A 25663-nucleotide genomic window follows, 5' to 3' on the forward strand; every position below is an offset into this window, starting at 1 on the left:
TAGATAGAAGAACGTAAGCAAAGTTAGGATGATGGCTGTGTCAGCACAACACAACTGCAATAAGACATTCTAGTCACAATGCTCACTGTGTTCCCCTGATCTTTAGAACATATTATGAAAAAGTCCCAGGAAAAAGCTTTTAGCAACACAAACTGTTTTTAATCATTCTCATTTTGGTTCCCCCCCACCACTTTTTAAAGAGAAAAAAATCATGCTATGCAAGCTACAGTGATATGCTTTTTGCTAGAGCTGTCAAGTCCTGCCTACAATGACCTGACTTGTGTCAATGGTGAAAACCAATTCCTAGACTAAATCGCTTTAACAGAAGAGCATTTGTTACTCAGGAAGAAATGGTCTAATTGAAAAAATGTCTATTAACAGCTCATTACTTAGATCTCAGAGCCCAGGACGCCAAGGTATGGAAACACAACAAATACAGTGAAATCACACTTTGCAGAGGCCCTGAAAAAGTGTTTTATTTAAAATAGGTTTAGACTGCCTTTTACTTTTCTTTCATTCCCAGTTGATGAGGAAGATGAAATGCACTTTTTGGCACTCTAGACGGCACCAATTAAACTTGATTTCTTGTTTGAGCTCCTTATGGTTCCACTTGTCTCTCCCTTCTAAGATTATTCTGTTTTGAGGTTTAAATTTCTGTTTTGTTTAGAGAGAAAGTGCTGCTTCCACCCAAGCAGCCTAACTTGCAACTCATGAAAATACACATTCAATTCCCAAGCCCTGCCATAAAGTTAATTTGCCCAAAATTTGTACTTTATTTTTATGAAAAGTTAGGATAATTCTTTTTTTTTTTTTAGTAGTGTAAATTTATGAAGGAAGGATTGTCTCATATTACTTGATTATACCATACTTGACATAATAGTCTCTTGATTGTAATTGCATAGGCTATGCATATTGCATTACCTGTCTAGCTTTACCAAATATGTTTTTTTTTTTTTATCCTCATCTTTTTTTCCTTTTGGATGTGAAATCTGCAATTTCCTATTCATAGGCCAGTCCCTGGGCTAACAATACCTAACCACAGAACTATGCATACCTAACAGATTGGACCAAGTACAGAAAGCCCCCTTTAAGGTGCTTGCTCAAGAGGGAATACGGTGGACTGCAGCATTCCTAGGCCAAGTATACTGTTTAAGTCTGAAAGCAGCACTTAATCAGCTATAAGGCATGTTCATCTCACTTACAGTCTCATATCAATTAGCTTAATTTCTTTAGACATCCATGTGGCTGCCTACACTTCATTCTAGTTCCCCTAAGAAACTCCCCTCGCCTCAAGAAAAATTGCTCCAACACCATGTGATCCTGACCTGCAGTCCTTCTAGCCCTCTAGGTTTAGCAAAAGATGAAAACCAGAGTTCCTCAGAGCCAGGAGATTTGGCATTGATTTTTGACAGCCCTTAAGTATTTGCAGAAAGCACATTACTGTGGGCCATTCCTTTCTCTTCCTAGTCATCTCTCCTTACAAAGCCCTCTTACACTGAAACAATACATTAGTGCTGCAAGCATCTCCGCATACAGTATTCAGAAATTTCTATAGAGCACCTAGGTTCCACCTCAAGTCTCTATAGGCACTGCCATTGCAGGTATCCCATTTCTTAACATGCTTCAGTTTATACTTGTTTGCAAGTAGTATCCAGGAGTAGACATGCAAAAGGAGATAAATTTTAAAAAGCCACTACAAAGTCCCTTCTCACAAACTACCTTCACACATCGGTACCTTCTTCAGTTAGTACCATCTACACTAGCTAAACATCAATACTTTTTGATTGCTCAGATTTTTTAATGTTCTTCTTCTGCTGAGTAAATTCTGCTTCATACAACTTCTGTTAAAAGAAACAGCTCTTCTTGCAAAAGAGGAAGGCTTTAAAAAGGCAGCACTGCACAGAGAGATTCATTGGGCTGCTATGGCTATTAAAGAGGCAACAAGAAAGCACCTATTATCTGAGAAAGACTTTTCAGAGACACACAATTTGTTGAGAGCACACTCACTTTCTTCAGCAGGTAACTAACAGGCAAGACTCATGGGGAAGCCTCAGGTATGTAATATTGCTGACTGAAAGCAACAAGTAAAGCTTCTCTTTTTAGTAGCTCTTTCAGAGGCCAGTGACAGTTAGTCAGATTTTCATCCCATTTACACCGGTACACATCTGGGATAATTCCTTTAAGGCCAGCTCAGTTGCTATGGATTCGTACAAGTACTGTAGCATGTAGCCCATTAGTTGTATTCCACGCAGCAGCATTTGCTCATTACATCTGTTACCTGCATACCCTAGGCTGTCCAGGCAGATTTTTGGCATGCATAATGCAAGAAATGGCACAACTATGAATATTGCAGGCTTTATTCTAGGAGGAAAAAAAAGGGGGGGGGCAAAAAAAGAGGAAAAAGGCATGTTTACTTGTCTTCTGGTATGCAAACCTGGCCTAGTCAGACGATCAAATGGAGACACAACTAAACAGATCATGGGAGAAAGCAGCAGAATCTGGGGACATCCCAGACCCTCGACATCCAGACTGCTGTTAGGTTTATGATTATTATTACTGAGGCTGCTGCTTGCAGTCCAGGCAATAGAAAGACTGGAAATCAGGGGAGACATAATCAGTTCTGAGTTCTTCTACAGGCTCATTGGGACACCCTGAGGGTCTTTCTGTGTCCTTCTGTTTTAGTCCCACGTCTGTGAAATGAACACCATGGCAGCAGACCCTCAGAAATACAGAAGACCAAAGATGAAAAACCTTATAACATAGCTCCACTGACCTCTACAGAACTATTCCTAACTAACGATGGTGTCAGAAGCAGGTTTCTCCCTCTCTGTGCTGGCTGAACTTTTCTTTGCTCCAGTCCTACAACTGTCAGGCAGGAGTTATCCGCTGCAATCAGATGTTCTCATTCCAACTTTCATCAGTATTTTCTCTGCTTTCTGGGCACTAATGAAAGTTTTTATGCCACAGTTTATTTACAGTACATTCAATTCATGTGTCTAGCCACGCTAGGGACAACCCACACACCAAATCTTATAAAGGCATTAGGGCTCATTTTAAACCTACTGATGATACACAGACTATACTGTCTGGCTGTGGACCATCACATTTAATTGCCTGGCACCTCTGAATCACATTAGAATTATTCAGGAATTTGGACAAATTAGAATACAAACTACAGATAAACTAGCCATCTTGATCCTTGTCAGCATAACCTCACCAGCAGCTTATAGCAACCTGCTCTGAATTCTATTTAACAAATGAATTTCCATTTGACTGCTGCATTATATTGTTTGCCTAGAAAAATAGCAGAAATTTTTGCTGGTGTGCTCATTTATCTTTGCCTGTATACCCACATCCTGACTAGGTGCAAGATATTTTCCACCATAAAGCTTGCAAAATTATATGCATTATTCCCAATACTGAAATTACGACAATTTCCTTATCACTAAATCTTCCAATTAATAATTCAGATGAGTCTCAGCCTTACAGCAAGAGCATTCAGTCTGAAGCCTGAGAAACAAATTGGCTGCATTATAAAAGTTAGATAGGCATTTCTTACCCCAGCCACAGAAAAGACTAACGAGGATAGGCCACTAACACACAAATAAAAGCATAATTTAAAGACAGATTGTAATCAGTATGCAAAACTGCACAATAACATTAGCATGAGGGACAAAGTGTCGATTAGGCAGTGTGATTCCTTGAAAGGTAAAGAACTCAGTCTTCTAAAATATTCTCCTTAGTGAATATGTTTTTCCTTGTGACAATTTCCATCTGCAGAGTGCTGCTTGTGCAGCCCACAGCTGTGCCAGGCTGAGATTTGATGTGTTCAGTCTCCTGGAATTTGGACTCTAATGATCTTTCCTGTTCATAATAAAGTTGCAAGACAATGTGTTAGCTCTTTTATTTATGGTGCTTAAGTTTTCAAAATACTTCCTGAAAATGCTACTAAATACTAGGCTGCTTCTGTTTCCCAGCAATTCTGCAAAGGACAGCTTTGTCACAGGCTTGGATGGGCTAAAGACCAGCCTCTCAGGAGGAGGTGTTGTGCCTCACCATGTGCATACACTTTGGTATTCTGCAGACTACATGACCAGGGTGAATTACCACCGCCATTAAGGCCCCTCTCAAGTGGTATTTGCACACAAGCACGTGCTGGATGTTTAGTCCAGAGCTTGCACACCCTTTGAAACCACCAGCTACCAAATCCTCCAAAACTCTGCATCAGTAATTTCAGAAGTGCAGCCTGAGAAGTCCCATATAAATTTGGCAAAAACACTTTCAGTTATGAGCATCTTCAGCTAGTCAGTAGAGGTTGTGTTGCTGTAGCAGTCAGAAGGTTACTTCAGCTGTATGGGGATGTGGGTAAGCGCTGAGCACTCAAAGCTGTCAGCCCTTCAGAAGCCAAAAACCCCACCACTACATATTTTGGACTCCTCTGGTTCCCTCTACCTTTCCTAGGACTCTGCATGACAGCAAGAAGCCATGAAAGATCTGCCTGTTCCAGAGACAACACATTGCTCTGACCGAGCTGGGTCGCTGTTTTCAAGAGGAAACCATTGTGACAGGCCTCAAGCCTTAGAGCTCAAGGGACCTGAAAAGAAATCCACCAGCGGGGGCTGTCTTAGGAGGATATGGAAAGAAATCATTATACACATGTATTATACTTTTCTCACCCTGAGGTCTGCTCCTGTGAAGTGGTCCTCTATGAACAAAACTTCAGAAACTTGTCCTATAACAAATCTGATAAAAAGAACATAAGCTTAACTTTACAGTGTATTACAGGAAGAAACAAAGAAAGTCTTAGATGCAACCAAAAGGTCAAAGAGGTATTAAAGAAAAACAAGCTTTATCATCTCGCTTAGTTGCACATTTTAACACTTGACATCATTTCTAAACAAATGCCTGTTCTGAAGGCTGCAGTTTTCAAAGCACTACACTAGTAGCCTGGATGAGCAGAAAATGTTTGATGCTTTCCTCTTTCATAAATGACCATATTCTGTGGCTAATGAAAAATGACATTCGAAATAGAGAGATTAACGATGCTCCTGTTGTGTTAATACACACATAAACCTCCAAGACACAGCCACATTTTAGCATGTTCACTATGGGCCAGATAAAACTGACATCTGAAAGTCTTCTGTCACCAGGTTTGTTTGTGATTGTGCCATGACAGGAAGGGTACTTTACAGATATTCAGTAACAAGATAGTTCTTGTCCTGAGGAGGCGTTAAGGATAGACAAGCAGGGAAATATTAGAAGCAGAGGAAAAATAACAGCAAAACACGAGGGAATTTAAAACTGTTCTTGAGATAAGTGGCAGAAGTTATATTTAAAAGCAAAAAGAAGAGATTTGTGCAGGAACTCAGAGTAGCTAGACTTGCACAGTGATGTTGTGCGGAAACCTTTATTGGAATTCCTATTGAGTCATTTATGACCAATAGCAACTTCAGCATAGATTTGACGGGGCCCTGCATGAATGCAAAAATAAATCATCTAGATAATGTAGTAACACTTCAAATGTACTTAATCGTCATGAATTTTTCTCACTGAGATTTAGAACAGCACTTGCTCAAAAGGGAGTGATTGCACAATTTGAAATGTAAGCAGAGATCAAATTAATGTTTAATTATGAATGCTAAAAATAAAAACAGAGCTATTAATTTCAGGAGCAAATGATGAGCCCTTGTGTTATGAAGAAAAAATAACATCCCTCTAGAAAATATCTTGAAAATATTTGAAGAGTCTATTGATATTTTTGCTTTAATTTACTCAAATTATTGCCAAATTTTTACTCTTAAAAGTTCTCTTACGAAACTTTTTTTTTTTTTTGCCCCATACAGTTACTGCATTTCATGAAGATCTCAGGTTCATGAATAATTAATCCCTTGCTAGTGGGAATTTATTAAACTAGAGAAATTTGGTGTAAAGGTATGTTGAAAAAGGCTTCATAATTTGAATAAAAATGTTATCATCAGATGAAAGTTGGAGAGTTTTGTGGCCAAAAAAATAGCTGAGTACAGCTCTAGCCTTAAGTGAGTTTGTTCCAAGAGAAATTTCTGCTGGGCAATTGAGAGACCCTTTCAATAGAAGTCCTGGAATAAGCAAGATCACACTTTCCCAGTAGTTAAATTTCATACTGGGGAACGGAGTTTATTCAGAAGTCCTCCTAGTAGATTTGAGAAACCTAATCTAAAACTGTTCTTAGCCATGATCTCCATGCAGATCATGAAATATATCTCATGTCTCTCAAAGGCCTCCCTTGACAGGCACCTGTATAACAGGCATTTTCAAACATATTGCAAAGGTGAACATCCTGGGCTTTTTAGGACTGCAGTCCCTGCAGGAATGCTTCAGCGCCCTTCAAAACATTTGGGGAACCAGAGGGTAGAGAAAATGGGAAGGAAAGGAAGCCATCTTATTTCTCCCCATTATTTGCATCTGTGACCACATTACATGAACAAAAAAGCAGTCTCTTCAGCACCAAGGCCCAGACTCACTAACAGTCATACTGGAACAAGGAACTAGGAGTTTCTGCTTGGTGGATGAAGTGGCAGCAATGTCAGTTCAAAGGCCACTTTGCATATCAAGTATTTGTATAATCACATCTCAATTTGAATGCAGGATTTTTGTGAGTATTAAAGCCTCTTACGAGTTGGTCAAAATACAAGCATTTAAACCAAGGATTATGTTTTGTCCAGATCCTGGTTACATTTTTATTTCATAAGAAAGGACATGTCTTCAGTAATTACAGTGGCTTTTAGTTCATTTGCACCAAAGAGAACATGCATCTTAACATATGCAGTTGTAAAAGTCAGAGGAGATATTGCTGAATCCCTTAGAAAAACTTCAGACTTCTCACTTCCTAATTTCCCTCTCTCTGAAGGGCATTCCAAACACAACAAATAGCAAAAATCCCTAAAGGTATGAAATTAATGTGGTAGCTTAGCTAGCATGTTCAAAACCAAGGAAAATATTCTATACATCACTAATAAGAAGTGCTCTTTTTAGTAATCTTTTAAGTGGAAACCAGAGATCTAGATGTAAATTATGAGAGGAGCTCGAATCCCAAAAGCATTGTCTTTACTTTAATAACCATACAACACATGCCTCTGCTGCCCTCTCTGTAAAGCTCTCGAAATGCCAGCTGCCCAGGGAAGTAGGCAGCTTCTCAGGTGAATTTTGCAGTTCACCTGAAGTTGCAAGCAGCCATGACTAGACTGCTAAGAATACTGGAGTTAACTAAATGAAAACTACACTATTCTGCAGGGTTGTCCTGTAAGCTCAGCAGCAACCTGATGGCAAGTTTACACTGTATTTTACAGATAGGTGCAGTCCGAACCGAACAAAAGCTACCTGCCCTGGCTGGCATGGCAATATGGCTTGAGCAGGAAACTCACATGCTCAGAGGCAGATTTGTTAGCTAGAGGCCATCATCAAACAGCTGCAACTACACAGGTCTAGTAAGCTTACAGCATGAGTGCAGCAAGGTTTGTCCATCTGAAAGGGACTATGGAGCTGCCCCTAGTTGTAGAAGTTTGAGACTTTGACAGGAATAGAAATATACAGAGGAGCTATTCAAGTAGCTCCTTATCCTACCCAGCCTGCTCCAGGGTGCAGTGCTCAGCTGATGTATCATCATCATGACATTTCTAGCTTCACTGACTTCAGCTTGCACAGCCAGGCATCCACCACAGTCTGTTACAGGTTTCTGAACCGCCACCCTCGTTGGCCAAAAGTGCAATAGGTTCTTCGCTAACAGACAATGTTGTGAAATCTAAATGTCTTCCAAGAACTAGATGCTCTGGCTTGTTTTATTCATGTCTCATATTTACCCTTACTTCCCAGGTCTGGTCTATTCCTTTTTCTGATGCAGCTGATACATACATTTTTATGACTAGTATTAAGCTCTTCATATTTCCTTCTCATGTTCTGTGATTAGTTACATCCATTCTTCTTTGCTCTCTTCTCCTGTTTCTGATCTTATCTTCTATGCTATTTGTCACCTGACATTGCCACTTGCCCTCCAACCACATTCTCCCTTTTCCTTCTAACCTCTTACTATTCTAGAAAGCTTTCATAGATTGGGCCCTGTGTGTACTGTTACCTTACACTCCAGCTCTAGGAGCACATCACTGAAGGAAATCATGTACATTGTCAGTTTAAGCCCTACATAAAAGCCTTGCAGAACTGAGTCTTAGATTATAGATTGTGGGGACTTGGTATTAATCTCTCCTACATGTATTGTGCCAGATAAAAAGAAAAATAGAAGAATTTCTAAGTATTTCCACATCTGTTCATACCACACATTGTATGGAGAGTATTCAAAGACTCAGATATAACCTCTTTACATTAGGGTGCAATTCACCTGAGTGTTTACCAAAAGCGATTTAGTTTCTGAACCATTATAAAGAAGGAAAGAAGCCAAAATGAACAGAGCTTGAGATGAACAGTTCAGTAAACTGAACAGAGATGTTACTTCCTTTCATACTTGTAGAGGAACCCCATGCCTTCACCTCTCTCTCCAGTATTAAAATCATCTAGAAAAATTATGTATTAAACAAAAAACAAAAAAATCCCATACAATTCTCACTACTTCCCTACCAGATCAGGGAACGAAAAAGAAGTCTGAGAAAATACAGGTTCTGTAGATGTTGGATCTACAGTTCACAGAATGCATGGTTCATATCAATGGCACAATCATTATTTCCATTTTTTTTACTCAGAAAACAAAAGTGAGGAAAGGGAAGGAATCAAAATAGCTGATGTTTGTTTTATAAGGTATCGTGATATTCTTTACCTGATACTCAGCTTGGATTGTTCTTTATGCACCTCAAAGCAGAAGGGTTCTGGGATTTACTTACATCACGTAACAGGAAGGTAACAGAGAAGGTGGCCATGCAGTACAAGATGAAAGATAGCATAGTTCACAGCTAAAGATAAACAATGATATTGTGAGGTAATTCTTTGCTGCTTGCTTGAAACAGAATGGTAACAGCCTGAATGCAAGAAATTTGCTATTTGCTATAAACAGGTCTGTACCAGAGATGGTACACTTATCCATACGTTACACAAATTACTTTTCCAAGGACACACTTCAAAAATCTTGTTAGTATAAATTTCTTTCAGAACTAGAAACATTACCTGAGTTGTGTGGTGCTGCTGATAAAAACTGGAGACAAATGGATCCAACCTGAAGCTGTCTGGACCATGATTTCAGGCATCTTCAACTAGTTAATTTCAACCATGTCCAAAGAGCTCCTGCAGCCATTTTTAGATTAAGAGGCATTTCTCCAAAATGGGGAAAGTGTGAGGAGAATGACATTTGGATGAAGCATTATCATTTCTACGCACTACCTAGATATTTTATGGTAGATTTCTAAATAAGCCTATGGAGACAGATATCCAAGGACTGAGACCGGGAGAAGAATAAACCTAATGCCTTTAAGCTTCCACCTTAGGGCAACAAAAGGAGCCATATTTACACCTACTGACCCATCATTCCCACTTATAGACTAGATTGCTCCACCTTAACTCAGAGAGTAGGGCCTCACACGTGCCAGAATTATTCAGATTCCGTGTAAAGCTCAGTTTGTTTTACTGTGAAGTTTTACTACCACTGGAAATCAAGAACTTCTATCACTGTTTCCCCCCCCCCCTTCATACATTGATTTAATTCCCTGATTTCCATCCTTTGAAATGTGAAAATATCAGAGATATGACCAGTCTGAATAGAGTGGTGAGTCATAAAGGGATAGGTAAGAAATTTATCAAAAAAAGGGGAACGTATCAAAGACTGAAAATACTGAGGCTATGTCTATATTAGCAAGTAGTATGGCCCAGCAAGAGTAATTTGTAGAGTGTGTCTTATTTATTTCTGAGAACCCAACATCTAAACCACAGGCCTTTGAGGGTAGGGGATACTTTAAACTAACTCTTGTCTATTCCCATCAGTTGGCACACATTAAATATGCTTTTGAAGCTCATCTTCTGGTTTAGCTTCATTTGAAAGAAGTGCTGTTTGTGCACTCTGTGAAACAAAGCATTACAAGTGACAACTGTGAGATTTTTTTCAAAAAGTGCATTTCTGGCAAACTAAAATACTGATGTAGATGCAACTTGCAGGAGAGCCTATAATAGAAAGGACCTACAAGGCAGTAAAGCAGTAATCAAAGGTAGAAAGGGAAGCAGACAGAAAAGAAGCTAAGAGGAGAGAATATCTAAAAGTAAGATATCTCATTAAAGCTGGAAAGCAGAGAAAGACAAGAATGGAGTGCAAGTATTCCGGGATTTCTGGCTACCTTTCTAAGGACAGGCAGAACGAAAGCCTGAAAGGCAGAAGTCAGAGCAGAGCAAAATGAAAAGAAATGTATTGAAGAGGAAGCGAGTACAGGGTAAGCATATAAACTACTACATATCTAAATGCAGAAGACAAGGTGTTGAAATGAGGACAGAAAAACTGAGAATGAAACAGTAAGGATGCAAGAAGTGGCTAGGAGGGGCTGGGATTAAGAGAATAAACTGAAGGTTAACCAATGAAACCAGAGGAAATATTTTCAGTTGAAGGCAATGGAAACTCTGTCTTCAAAGCAGAAAAAAGGAACATTTGAAATCCCATGATTTTTTTGATCTTCTGGTTTTGCTCTGTTCTGCCATAGATTTAAATTTGCCTGTTCCCTAAGGAAAGAGTCATTGCATTGTACTGCCATACCCTATTTTCTCATTTAGGCCTAGAGTTGAGGGATTTAGTGACTCACCAACAGTATTTTAGCTGAGCTAACACAGTGATTCTAGTAACTGCCTGTTAATTAGCAGGTTTTTGAGATAAGGGCATAGTTGAGTAATTTGCATCCTCTGACACCCCAAATTAATAATGCTCCAGTAGCAAATAATAATGTGGTAGAGATTAGCATTATTACTTTTTGATACAGTGCAAAATAGATTGAAAATCTGTCTTGTTTATTTACGCAGTCTAGGTCATTTGGAAATGGTGAAGATCTTTAGTCTGGCTCTAATAAAGAACCTCTCCTAGGGCTCTATACAAAGCTAGAACTGCTCTAAAAGCCAGATTCAAACATTTCTAGATTACCATTTTATGAATAAAATTAATTAACCAACAATTCATTACATTCTAAAAGATTCTTCTGACCATAATACTCCTTGTTTGCAGCTCAAACAGTATTTTGTAATTGCAGAATGATGGAGCAATGTGGATACTTTTTGATTATAGTTCATTACATAAGATTGTGAATTTGTCTTTGAATCATAGTGACAACTTAATTGATACCACTATGCTAAAATATTTTCAATTATTAAATTTCAGTCTGTGTTTTAATCAGTTTTATATTAGAAAGATTTTAACAAGATAATGTTGTGAATATTATTTCATTGCATTATGAAACTTTGGCTGGATCTCACAAGTAATTAAAGCTTCAGTCATCTTGAAAATCTGACACAAATGTAATTACAATTTTAAAATTCCTTTAAGATTATACAGTATCTTTTTTTATTATTGTTCTCTGCTTCCTTTAATCAAATTTAAGGTTTTTTCTATAACTTGTCTAAAATTTACACTTGCAGGATAATTCCAGAAAGCTTAAATGCCAGACACCAGAATCTGTATTAGGCATTTGCCTCAGGACATAAGTCAAACTCTAAGAACACAGGTAGAATTACAAGATGAGGTTACTTTTCTATGCAATATGGGCAATGATTTCCAAAGACTGCTCTCTTGGATCTTTCACTCTACCCAGAGCCTCTCTTAGCTTCAGCATCCTCTAGCAGCCTCATTCAGACATACAGCAGTTATCAAGTAGGCTGGGGCCTGATTCAATAAGACATTTCTAGCATGGTCTCACATTTATTTCAGAAGCCTTTCAGCACTGTATTTAATCACATAACAGCCCACGATAGTATCTTGAAGAGATAAAAGGATATATTATCGTACTGCCCATCCTTCCTATACACACAACCAATTACCAGAAGTTTTAAAGTGGCAATAGCACCTTTTGAACTAAAATAGCTGAACAGAAAGAGATACAGAGACTCTCTTAGAAAACTATTTTTCTAAACTAAAACTGTTACTCAGCCTGTCAAAATACAGGCACTTACTCTGTCATTTTCAGCTGAACTCCTTCTGACGTTTATGGAGATGGTCTAGAAAGAATCCCATAAAACCTAGTACCACAGCTTGAATTAGGAGTAACTCATCAAATCACTGAACCAGTCATCATTTAAAGGGTACAGTTAGCTTGTATGCTAGAGAAACAATCAAGAACAGAAGTGCAAAATCCAGGCTACAATGGAACAGCTAACTGTCAAAAAAGGAAGCAAGACATTGAGAACAGTCAGGAAAGGAAAAACAAAATAAAAGAAAATAAAAGAAAGAAAAGAAACCCTCCCCAGCTTTTTGCTTTAAGTTGCATGGTTCACTAAAATTGATTGCCCTTTGTTAAAATCCATCATAGCTGCTGACAAGAGGATTAAGACTATGTATGTTTTCAAGCCACAATATTTGGATCCAGATTTCAAACAATTTAAAAGCTCAAGGAAAACTGGATCCAAAGTCTTGGTACAGGTTATATACAAGTTAAAAGGAGCACAAACTACAAACGAATGGAATACATTTTCCTCGTTACTTAATTCAAATATGCCATTTGCAAGAGTCTTCCAAAAAAACTCTCTCTGGAAAAGTCATTTTAACCAAGTATATGAAAAATGGTAAAAATATTTTGTATTTATGTAAGAACAAGTCATAAGAATAAAAGTTACACATGAAACATTATTACACATGCTTTATGGATTCTATGACAGAGACAATCTGCTCAGAATGATCTTCTGTATTGAAATACCTTTATAGACCTATCTGACCAAACATACGCCAAGCTAAAAGCACTCGCTGCAAGATAACATGCTATATTCATACAGAATTAAGGTTGAGAATACATATTGCCTATGTAATACATGTGTGTGTCCGTGTGCACACAGATACACACACACAAGATATATTATAATGATTTCCAGACTCAAGCAATGAAAGTTCAGGGAATGCAAAGTTAAAAATACATTTAGAAGTAATCTATACATATGCAAATGCAGTTATGCCTAATGAATTTTCTATTTGCTGCAGAATGGCCCAGCTCCAGTCTGAATGCCAATGAGCATGCCCCTGTACAGTATAACCTGATGACAATTTTCTCTTTATAAGTGGCAATATATAAGTTAAAGCATGAAGAAGTATGGGGAAATGAGTCAGTCTTCCCACATTCCTTATAGGATTTCTTTTTTTTACTACTGTTTATAAGCCTTTGTAAGGTTCTGTGTGTGTTTGCAATAAATTACATAAGGTAGCATATTGATTTTCTCCCAATTATTGATTCCCTGAGAGTCTTAAGTACTAACTTGTCAAGAGCAACAAGAATAAAACAGAAATACAGACACCATGTAAAAAAGTGTTTTATTTTTTTAGTAAAAATATTTACATATCGTTTGCTTTGTCTATACAGTCATAAAAACAAGTTGAAGACTCTTAAGTTTAGATAGGAGATTTTGAGAACACTAACCTATTGACTTGCAGAATTAACTCCAAATTATCTTGAAAATCTTGCCTTAGAATTCTTTTACACTAAAGATGTAAAAGACAAAGATGATTCTTTTACACTTTACAATAAGTTGAGCTGATCAAAAGGCTACCTATTTCCAAAAGAGGCAGTCCCACCTGCTTTCCTGTGTGTAGAGGAAGCTGTTTTGTCTTGAACTACATTGGTGCTTATCTAACCCTTCATTGACTGGAGGGAGAGCTAAACTAATGAAAAACTAATTTAAGAAAGCTATAGTGAAAAGCTACACAAAAAGATTAATAGTTTTCTTCAAGTTTAGCTACTCACACCAGTCTAAGGCTTGATGAGCACAAGAAAGTTGACATAAAAAAAAAAGGCAGAAATTTGTGGCCAATGCCTGAAAAGAGAGTAAGCCCACTTCTTTCTTTATCAGCTAACCACAAGATCAGCTTAATTGTATTATCAAAGCATACATTTAGAGGTCACAGAAAAATAAGACAATAATCTCTTCTACTCATAACAAAAACTCACACCGCATACCTTGACTTATCCATTCGGAAACACCAGACCCTATGTCCCTATGTCTTTGATAACCTCACAGGAGACATCCTGAAAAGTGACTATGGCTTATTATTGCCAGATCTTGATTTCTCCAGCCCAGTCACATGTTGCAAGGAGTGATGGCAAGACTGGGTGAAATGTTGCACTCACACAGGCTTCCCTATGTGCAGACAGAGTGCGAATAATCCTAGCAGTATGATAGTTGTAGAAAAATACTTTGCCATCTGAACTTCCTGTCACCAGAAGTGTGCCATCCGGAGAAAATTCACAGCCCACTGCAAATCCTTCCACCTGTAAAAATCAATAACAGTGTAAACTCCTGATACTGATTAGGTAAGTTCATTGTGATCTACTGAAAATGAGTATGGTACAAAAACGTATCTCTAAATAAATATGCACTAATGATTTCCCCAGGTGTGTATTAAGACATAGCTATAACACATAATTAATCAAGCTATTAACTGTTCACAAAGTCTTCTAATAACTATTTTACTCAGTATATATGATTCAAAATTGATTAAAATACAGGAAAGCAAAGCATTCCAAATAATATCTATCATTCATTTATACACCAACATTACCAGCAGATATATTAAAAAGCACTGATACTTTGTTATCTTACTTCTAGGCTTGAATACTAAGTTTTCAATGAAGAAAGATACCTTATGTCCTTCATATCTTTTCTTTTTGTTGATCCGGTAAGGTCGTTGGGAAGAAAACAGTGCCATGTAGTTTCCATTTGTCTGAGCAACAAACACAGACTCTTTTGGGTGCAGAGTCAGACTTGGACAAGTGTAACGCTCCTGAAAATAATTTAAAAGATAGCTTTGTTGTAGAAAATAAAACATTTGTTCAAAAGAATCAGGGTTTTTTTTGACATATTTGAAAGACCATAAAATACAAAGTAAACATAAGTTGTGTCTATAGTATCTGTTACATAACAGAAGAAACTTTTTTTGAAGCCACAAATACAAATTAAGCAAGCTTTGGCTGTAGGATAGTTCTGCAAGGGAGGGACACCAGGGTGACGGTGAATGCTGAGCACAATGGGCTATATGGCAGGGTGGGAAGAACATCAGAATTTTTGTCATGTCATTCAAATGTGCTGAAATGGGAAGGAAGTTCTAGGTAGTGTAAGGTACTGGGCTCTGAAATCAAAACATCGTTAGGTGGTGTGCCTGGGAGTACTCAATGGCAGAGCACTGCATGCTTCTGAGGGGAAACTGTGTCTAGCAGTAAGGAATTAGAAAGCACAATGTAATCTGCAGGGAGTTAGAATCATCTGTGAACTTCCTTAGCCACCTCCTCTGAAGCTGTCAGCCTTTCTTGATGGTTCAGGCCTTTAAACATCTTGCCTGCATGGATTACTGAGAAAAATACTGCACCTGCCTTTGAGAAAGGTAAGTGTTGCCTCTGATTTAGACTTACTACATATCGATATGTATATATCAGGTTACTGTTACTGTGCAAATATTAAATTCATACATTTTGTCAATAACCCTCACTGCAGCTGATGAAAAATGTATCATTTTGCTATCCTAGGGAAACTGTGGGGACAGAAACACTGTAGTAAAGCAACAACTCTCATACACCACTGGCACGCTAGAATGACACTGTAGTGGACTTGCCTAAATTCAGGTCTTTTTCAAAGACTAAGTAAATGTTGCTAAAACTCAACTTATATTAAGAGCATTTTATAAATCTCACAATGATCTTCTAGAATATCAAAAGCTTTTTAATAATGCTGACAAGCATGAAGTACTAAATCATCACCCAAATGATAACAGTTGTTAAACCTACATGAAAAATCTGGTTGGAGATTTTCGCAGCGCTTTGGAAGTCCCATGCAATAATGGTACGATCAGCTGAGTCCCGGCTCACTGCATCCGTGCTTGTAAGAAATTCTTTTCCTTCAGGGAGAAACAATATATCCAATGTCTGTTGTACTGCAGCTTTGTATACTCTTATCACCTAGTAGACATGAAAGTTTGTTATTTTTGTATAGATAAAAAGGGCATAAAAATCTGTTCTCAGTATTAATGGCTGTCTCAAATAAAATATGTATTATTTTAAAACATGACAGAAGTAGCTCATTTTTAAATGTTGAAATACAAGTGTATTAACTAAGTAGTTTGTTAATGTATGTAAAGAGTCCATGCACAGAAAAATTAAATGCTTTCTAAAAGAAAGCATCAGTTTGCTATTTACATATTCCACACTGGAATAATAACAAATTTAGGCTTTAGTCAAACACAAGAGCAATTGCTAGCACACTCTTAGAAGGCAACAACCACACATGGCCAAAGCTTTAGGACATTAACATTTCCTGTACAGGGAGAGGGAGTCATTAATTAGGATTAAGAGAAGGCTGTTGACAGAGAGGAAATGCATTTGAATAATCTTCAAAGAAGTGTGTTACATAAAAGAAAATAAGAGTTTCCAAATCTAGATTCTCTTTCATGACTTATACTGAAGTGGGTTGAAAACATGAAGAAATGGATCCTCGGCTACAGGACTCTGAATATTTTAACGGCCTGCAAGTTGAACCTTATAAAGTGAGAGTTTAAGCTACTCTAAATAATATATGAATAATTTCAATTTCCTTTCTTTCCACCTTTCTTTAGGAAATTCTGCAACCCTGTTGCCTATTTTGAATTTTGCAAATCAATACCTTTGCTTTCTTTTTCTCTGATTTGCCTCAAATGAAGATTGACTTCTCTCTGCACGTGATGATCCTTAAAACTAGGATACTGTAATTCTCTTAGTTATTAATATTTAAATTTTGCTCCAAGATAGCTAAAAGATATTAGCTTGCACTTCTACTAGGCTGCCCAGAAGTAAGTCGTTCTTGTAACCTAACTAGAAATGCCAACAAAGCACAGAGATTTCTTGAAGTATTATACTGAAGTGATTCTCAGCTTTATGAGACATTTCAGTGTCTGCCTTATACCCATAACATTGCACATGACTATTGAGTTCATTGGCCCAGTGCTTTTCTAGATACTGTAAGCACATACATTTTCATAAAATTAGATTTCAGGTATTGCAATAAAATATTCTGGATTATACCCTCCAACTTCTGCTTTATACTTTACCCAACAGAAGAAAAGTAATTTAAGATACCATATACAACATGACAATTTCCTAATTCTTGCCTCAAAGTCAAAATCTATGACTGCTTGGAAGTATTCAGAACTAGTTAATCCTGCTTTAGAGTAGAGAGATAGACTAGACGATCTCCTGAGGTCCTTTTGAGCTCTATTTCCTGTGATTTCAGTGCAGCAACTGCTGCGACTGCCTTTCACAGGCTCTGTGAAATGTACGGTTCAGAAACGTAATGTTTGCATTCGGCAAAGAACCTTGGTCATGCAAGCACTCCACACATACCGTAATGAGATCAACAAGATGTAAACCTGTCGAACAAAAAACTGGCGCACTTTTCAGCAATCTGTCTGCATTTTTAAGTGAATATACAAATGCGTTACTGCTCTAGTCAGTCATTTTCATCCTAGTAATCTGCACAATATACAAAGCAATTAAACTTTGTAAAGCCAAAAGTGATATTTGCATATTTATAGCCCCAACTTTGTCTATGGAGAAATCATTGTGCATATCTCTCTTGACAGTTAAAAAAGGAAGTCCACAGTTCATTAGTAGAATATTAAGCTATTCCATAGGAGTAAAAAAGTAAAAAAACAAATATACTTATAATAGGTGCCTCAAATGAGAAATAGAAACCACAGAGAATCCTGACAGTTGGATGAACTGCAGCAGAACTGAAAATTAAATTTAAATTGAGAGGGGGAAAAAAAAGGAAAATAAAAAATATTAAATGCTACAAATGCAGTGAGGTGCTCTACCAGGCAGAGATACCTGACAGAAGCAGTTACCTAGCAACAGGCACCTTTACAGAAGTGACGAGTCCTCACCCAGACAGCTGGGAAGATCAGAGGATGCAGAAGCACAAATATGTGGAGAAACAGGGAGAGGGAAGCAGAGACAAAGGCCAATTAATGCCAGGAAGTGAAAAAGAACAATGTACAGCAATAAAAGATAAAAAAGTAGCATACAGTGATTTGGGGTAGTGATTCTTTAATATTTTAATATTTCAAAGATGAAACCAACAAAGTCAAACATACCGTTTGGACCTTCAGCTACTCGAGGCTTCCAAAAAATGTTTATGGGTATGTACAAGTACATATATACAGTTTCGCTTGTCTGTTATTTAATAAGATATTCAACCAATTTTCCCTGCTTATCTTAAGTCTTCTATACTAATTTTATAAAGATAATTTTCTGTTACAGAGCTTTTTCTAGACCTTTGATATTTACCTTAGAAAAACAATGAAGTTTAATCATCTGACCACATAGTAAGAACAGACTCAAACAATAAATTAACACTGATTAGCAGCTAGAAATTTGGTATGCATAATATCTAAATTCCCCTGTAAAGATAGTTTTCAAAAATAACCAATTGCAACACCCATGCTCTGATAAGTACTCATAATTAAACCTGCTTTGTTCTACCTTAGACAATTAACTCATGACATGCTCGAGGAACTTGCTTGAGGAAAGCATCAGCCTTCCTACCCTGCTGGCTTTCGTTTGTTAAGAAGAGCATTTGCTCTTTTTCCGTTTGCAGACATATCACCCATAAGCCTTTGAAAACCTACAGTCCCCTTGTTCAATCTAAATATTTTCTGGACACAAAAGAAATCCTTTCAAAGGAAGGCCTAAAGTTTCTGGTGTCCGCAAAATCCAACGTAATAATAAAGCGCTTCTTTACTAAGGCAAGAGTTCATGGCTACAGACATTCTTCAAGAAAGGTAATTTAAGCAAACTAAATCAGTTTCAAATAGATTCTTATAGCTCTGGTGATTTGAAAAGCATGCTGTGATGGTGAATTCAAGTTAGGTATTTCTGTATGGATGGTCTATCACACTTCTCTGTATAAAGTACATGCAATGCCTTGTATTTTGTTTTTCAAGAGAGCTCCAAGCCTACATACAAGCACTTGAGAATCTGCTGCTCTCCCCAGCTCCATATTGGCCACCAGTAACCTAGGTGCACTTCACTTTCCAAAAACCCACTTGATCTTTACGTAAGTCATGAGACAGTCATGCTTTTACATAGTTACTGCTCTGAGAATCAGTACATAAGGTCCCAAAACCTAGCATGACTACAGATAATCCAGATGATCATGAAAAAAACATTAATTAGTCTGTGCCTTAATCCCCAACCTGTAAAATAGTCATATTTTATTTTTCTACTTCCTATCTGACCTTTTAAGATTGAGTGCTTTGGCATGAAACTGCCTCTTCCTAACAGCATGTTGGGTAATTAATATAATGGGAGACTGATCAAGTTTCAGCTGTGAAACAGTGCTACACCAGTACTAACAACAACAAGGAAATGTGCATTTCAGTTTAAAAAAAAGTTTATTTTGCACAAAATAAAAGTATTTTCTCTACTGCAGTGGAAGCCACTTGTGTTGACAGGAACCAATGCTAATTTATCACAGTTTAAATGAGCTACTCTTACAGAGTGAGAAAATTCATTCCAATCACACGCTAATCTCTATAGATTTTCTATGTGGTGTTGAGGTTGATGAGTACTGTTGCCTTTTTACCTACTCACGTGCAACAAAAACAAAAATAGAGTACTTCATAAGAGCAAGTGAACAAATAACAAATCCAAATTATGTTTCTGATCCTCATCTAAAAAGCTTTAATGGTAATTTTAATCAAAAAAATGATAATACCATAAACAGAAAGGTCAAGAATGGTATGGTTTTATGTTCTTCTAGACTGTTGAGTTCTTTTAAAGAATTTTAACATAAACCTGGTAAATTTTGTCACTGAAAAAAAGTATTTTGCTTTTCTATTTAATTAAGTATTTTTGTAAGGTTTGCAACTGCTAATGTTTTAAGACACAAGCTCAAGATTGTATAAGCATTCTGAGCATAATTAAAAGGGAGGGGAGACCGATTAAAAAGAAGAAACTGTTGAGCTTAATCTCATACTAACCTATAAGGCTTTAGCTACAAACACTGTATACATGGACTTTTAAAAAGACCATTTCAGATTGCTTGAGAAGGCATGAGAATCCTGCGACAGAAAGTTTCAGCTATCGGAAAAAAATTAATATTCTATCAAATTTTCTATTTCAAATTGTAACCCCATCTCAAATAGGATACGGAAGTGAAATCTAGACATAGAAGACAGACAAGGAACAAAGATACAGAATGACTCCTCTCTTAGGAACAGTAACCAAGAACTTTCTGGTCAAGAAATGGGATGACTAAAGGGAATTTGAAAGAATCTGAAATAAATAAGACTGGATGACATGGAGAAAGTGAATGGTTTCTTCTATACGAATTTAGAATCTAAACCAGCAGAAGGCAGCCTCAAAACATACAGAAAGGGATAATTCTTTGCACAATGCGTATTTAAATTGATGAATTCCTTGCTACAGGTTGTCACAGATGCTAAAAATCAAGAACAAACTCAAAGAATGAATTCATAGAAAGATATGAAAGACAAAACCACTCTCTATGGCTCAGAAAGTCTCAAAACTAATTTAGAAACATCTGCATAACCTTCCTTGGGAATTATACCAAGGAAGTTTGCCCTCTTTTTTTTTCTTTTTAAATGCATACTGTCCACTGTTGGAGGTACAGCACTGGACTAAGACTGAGCCTCAGCTCTGCCCCAAAACAGATGTTTCTATTCAATCACAAAAAATCATAATCTTCAGGGACCTATCAAGTCCCTGCCTGCACCCCACCTGTGGAATCTGTCTTACCTAAAGACTGTTTGGTCCGTTGTCTAAACAAGATCAGATCAGGATGGGCTATTCCCCAGCACCCTCGCCCCTGCACACCCATGCTCCAGAAGCAGGTATGTTTTGTTCCTGACGTATTTCAGTGCTCCCTTTTTCAGGGGTGGCTGCTCCTGGAGGGGCTGTATGTACAGACTGATCTACGATTCTCATCCTGCAATACCACAGTGTTTGCCTTCCAAATAAACACAGAGGGACTGCCCATGTATGCATTGTAGCCACATAAAATGGGCTTTCATACTCAAAAAGGACCACAGTATGTTAACAGTAAATTAATATTTAATATTAATTGAAATAAAAAACAAACACCATGAAGCGTGTGCAAATCTACCTGCACCATGTTTCTTCGAACTTTTCGTCGATGGATTCAGTAAGGATTTCTCTCACAGTACAAGAAGAATAACTATAGTTTTCTGAAGTGCAGCATAAATCATCTTATTTTAATTACATTGCTCATTGTAACACCACCAGTACATGTCTATGTATTGGCTGTTTCTATAGAAACCAGGAGTGCAAATAATTCCACCAATTTCTACAGCCTTTTTTATATTTATATGCCATCTCAAGACAAATTCATTAGGTCTCCTAAATATGTGCTACCTAAAATGACTGCATCTCATCTTAAAAAAAAAATATTGCAATAGAATGTTTCCAGGGAAACAAATGCACTGCACTTGCACTCTAAATTTATTGGATTTAACTATTCTTTAATGACTTAGGCTTAGTTCTTTATAAACTCAAATACAGATAAATTGATCAACAATATGAAGAGTATCTCTTTTTTAAAATCGTTTGACTTAGATTGTTTGACAGCTACAAAAATTTAGATTGTTTGACTTGGTTACAAAATTGTAACTATGTTCAACTCAGAATAATATACCAATATGGAAAAAGACCTATCATTATTCTACCCTTGCTCTAGAAATAATAAAAATTCTGCAGTGCATTTTCCAGTCTAATTTTAGAAGTTCAAAATAATTGCTTCCACCATTTTTCTAATTTGTTCTACAGCTTATAAGGCCTCAATTTCAGAAATGGGTATGGATATTACAGTCCATTACAAATCGTAATGGATATTACAACTGGGTGAGACTAGGAATCCAAATTTAAAAAAATAAAGCATTTAGCTGCAATAATTTTGCTTTTGTGAACACAAAGAAATCCTTAATGCTGACCTAAAAGATATAAGCTCAATCGTTTGTTTTGCTTCAGTATTTCAAAGAATATTAAAGTTTCAGGTAGAATAAGTGGTTGGAATATATATATTGCCTCCTGTCTAAAAAGCTAATGTAGATTGGCCAGAACAGCAAGTGACTGTGTAACGCAACTGGCTTGGACATCTTAAGACATTTCTCCACAGCCCAGGAGAAAAAGGGAATACCTCTAAAATACATGACTAATTTAATGTGTCAGTGTTACTGTGTGATTCCTTTTACAGGGCTGTCTGCTTTTAGAGGTTCAGCTTTGAGGTCCAAGGACTCTATGGGGACCCTGTTCAGTATGATGCCGTCCCTTTGGTCAACAATGCAAAGATCAGCATTTCTTTTAACACAGCAGCTCTCTTCAAAATTTTGGGGTCTTTTCAAAATGTCTGCATACACATTTTCCAAATCTTTCATAAATTTAATCAACCCATCACACAGCAATAAAAAGTCTCCAGAATAATCTCTTCTCCAGAGACACGAAACTGGGTTTAACACAAACAGAATGAAATACCACTACAATAGGTCTTTAAATTCTATTCAAATCCCTCTTCTATTTATTTTTTCAGGCTTTGATTACTTGTCTCTAATATTGAGTTGCCTGTATGCTTTACATTTTACTGAGCAGTTAACAAGCTGCTCCAACCATTCATTTCTCTGTGAGGTATATTGCTTAACTTTACCTTGAAGATTTTAACTTCCTTATTGTTCTTCTATTCTCATTCATCTTGTGCAATACCCAGTGCTACATTTGAAATCATTTTGCCTATTTGCTCAACAGAAAAAGATAACAATACATGTTTTCAACACTTTTTTTTTTTTTAGTAAAACAGATTTGATATCTGCTTTTCTGATTAATAGACTACTGTATATTTCTCATGGGTTTAGTAGCTAAAAGACTGCCTCAAACCTACCTTCACATATTTTCAACTACTGCACATAAGTAATATATATGTGTAGTTGGACAACAGTTTTCTTATTAGTCATTCCCTCCATTTTTGTGATGGTTATTGCTTTTCTCTGAGTCTCCACGGAAATTTCTCTCAGCAGCACAGACCAAGAACATAACATCAGTTCCTAAGTGAGAAGTCAGATACTTTTCAAGTTATGCATTTGAAATATGATGATTATTTTGCCTTAATTATTTAAATTTAAGATGTGCAAGTGGATAGCCCATTAAAACACAGGAATACATTCTAAAGAACCACCTCTGAAATTGGATGAACGCTGAAATTGAGTTTTCAATGTGCAGCGAGTAACACCACTCAAGCACTTGATTTAGGATGTTCACTACATTACCAAAATATGCTGCAAAGTCTGAAAATGCCATCAGGAGTATGATAATTGGGGGTGAGGAAATCATTACTTCACCCACACAATCATTCCAAGCTGAATGACAAGTTAAATCACTTGAAATAATACTTTGAGGCAAAACAGGACCAAAGCTACTGCAAACTTATAACAGCAAGAACACCAAGGAAAATCTTGTAATGAATTAGGATGAAAGCACTTGAAAGATATTAAGGATGTTTGCATCAAAACTGAAACTAAGTAGAACAAGCCCTCTACCATCTAGTTCAGTTAAAAGCAAAAAGTACTCATTATAACAGGATAAATTTTGAAATATTAGGCAGTACAATTTGTCCAATCTTGATCATGATCATAAGTGTAGAAGACGGAATAACAAGTTGTTTGTATCATTTGAACAAAGATAAAAATATAGCTGAAAACACAGGAGTACTTGAAGAATCTATTGAAATCCCCAAAACTGGGGAGGGAGAAGCAGACATTAGATATTGATAACTCATGCCTAATCAAACTGTTCTATAGCTGATAGTTTGAAGTATAACTACATTATTTTGCATATGTGGTATTCATTCTGTAAGAGGAAGCCATAACCAGAGTTTGATTATTTTTCCCCTATTTTCGACTCAGCTATGATCTTCAACATTCAAACACACAGTTCTTCAAATCGAAACATTATTTTAGAATGAACGTGAATTTAGGTGCCTAACAGTCTACTGAGATATGGCTACCTCAGACAGGAAAAACAAAGGAGAACACAAACTGTATCTCTCTTCTTTGGAAATGTTCCAGGGTGAGACAGTAAAATACAGTGTTGATTTAGTCAATCACAATACATAACTAGAAAACTACGGTTTTCAAATTAACAAACACATCAAAAAAAGATCAGTGTCTGTTTCCAGGCTAAAGCTACACCTTCCACTTCCTAGGCTGATTAAATACTACTCCTTATTAAAACTAATATTCCTAATGCACTGCTTAATTAGATAGCTTTCTGACTGACAAAGTTCTGCAGGAATATAATTGTGTCCCAATGAACAAAGCAGGTAATGGCTTCTAAAGCCTTCCTCAGAGAATGAGGTATAGAACTGGTACAAAAGAAACAGGCTGGTTTTGTGTTTCAGTAAGCCTAAAACCTTTCCTATTCTATGTGTCAGAATACCCATGAATTCATTCATTCACTCTCTTGGACAGCAAATTATTTCTTTGTAATACTGTGGGATGCTACCATTATCTTTTCATTAGCATCAGCTTATAGAAACAGAGTTGCACAAAATCTTTCCAAGGACAGCAGTGTGCTGCAGGACTAGCTACGCAAACAACTAGTGTTTTCATTCTTCACCATTCAACAGTTCTTTAAGGTAGGTCCTAAGGATGGAACTTCAGCATTACAAAAATGAGCATATGGCCAATTTTTGAGATAAAAAGGAATTATTCAGCTAGTCTAATTTTTGCTATATATCATAACCTGGCCACAGAAAGCCCTGCCTACTAAGAAATCACATCATTAAATGTGATCGAAGGATTTCAGAACACGCAGTCAGAGATGTTACAACAGCAATATTCTCAGTTCAAATGAAAAACTTCATAATGCAATGATCCTAAGTACCCTCTACATAGGCAACAATATTAAAATGAGGACATGGTATGGCCCATGGAAAGACAAATACCTCACTGCACCCATTAGAAAGAGGCACCATGCCCAGATCGGTAAGTAAAGAGGACAAAATAAAAAGCAGTTGGGCAGCAAAGCATAAGTTACAATAAAATACTGTTCAACTCTCAAAGATAAACTTTCTAATTAGCAGAAAACTAGAAAAATGTTCCTTTAGAGTGAACGTACAGTCAATAATAAAGTGTTAAGTATTCACATTTCACTTCTACTAGCCTATATAAACATAAATGGCTTTTACAATGCGTGTTTGTCCTCTGGAAATGAATTAGGGATGTTGCCAAAGTGTTCACTAGTGGGTCTGCATGCAGGCACACCTGCAGCTTCTATGTCATTCCCTGCAACCCTGCAAGATGGTGATTCCAATCATAACTCTCATTTCTTATTACTGTGCAGTAGTAAAGTACTGAGAACTAGAGTTTTCCTCATTGCAATTTTGCTAGACATGTAGTTTACACAAAAATATTAGAAATAAATTATATCAGATCATATCAAGCAAAGGTAGGTTTCATCAGAATTACAGA

General features: G+C 36.9%; 1 protein-coding gene across 4 annotated transcripts in view; it reads right to left on the minus strand.

Moving 5' to 3' along the window:
* Nucleotides 1-13439: 13439 nt before the first annotated feature.
* WDR25 (WD repeat domain 25) overlaps nt 13440-25663 on the minus strand; it is a 66756-nt gene continuing 54532 nt past the window's right edge. For all 4 annotated transcript variants that reach the window (XM_026111376.2, XM_026111375.2, XM_026111374.2 and 1 more), the window contains 3 exons: nt 15921-16091; nt 14783-14923; nt 13440-14411 (listed from right to left, as the gene is read on the minus strand). In XM_026111376.2, coding sequence (XP_025967161.1) covers nt 14190-14411; nt 14783-14923; nt 15921-16091 — 534 coding nt within the window. In that variant the 3' untranslated portion in view covers nt 13440-14189. The remainder of the gene's footprint in view (nt 14412-14782; nt 14924-15920; nt 16092-25663) is intronic.

This window comes from Dromaius novaehollandiae, chromosome 5 (assembly GCF_036370855.1).
Source record: "Dromaius novaehollandiae isolate bDroNov1 chromosome 5, bDroNov1.hap1, whole genome shotgun sequence".
Classification (NCBI taxonomy): Eukaryota; Metazoa; Chordata; class Aves; order Casuariiformes; family Dromaiidae; genus Dromaius; species Dromaius novaehollandiae.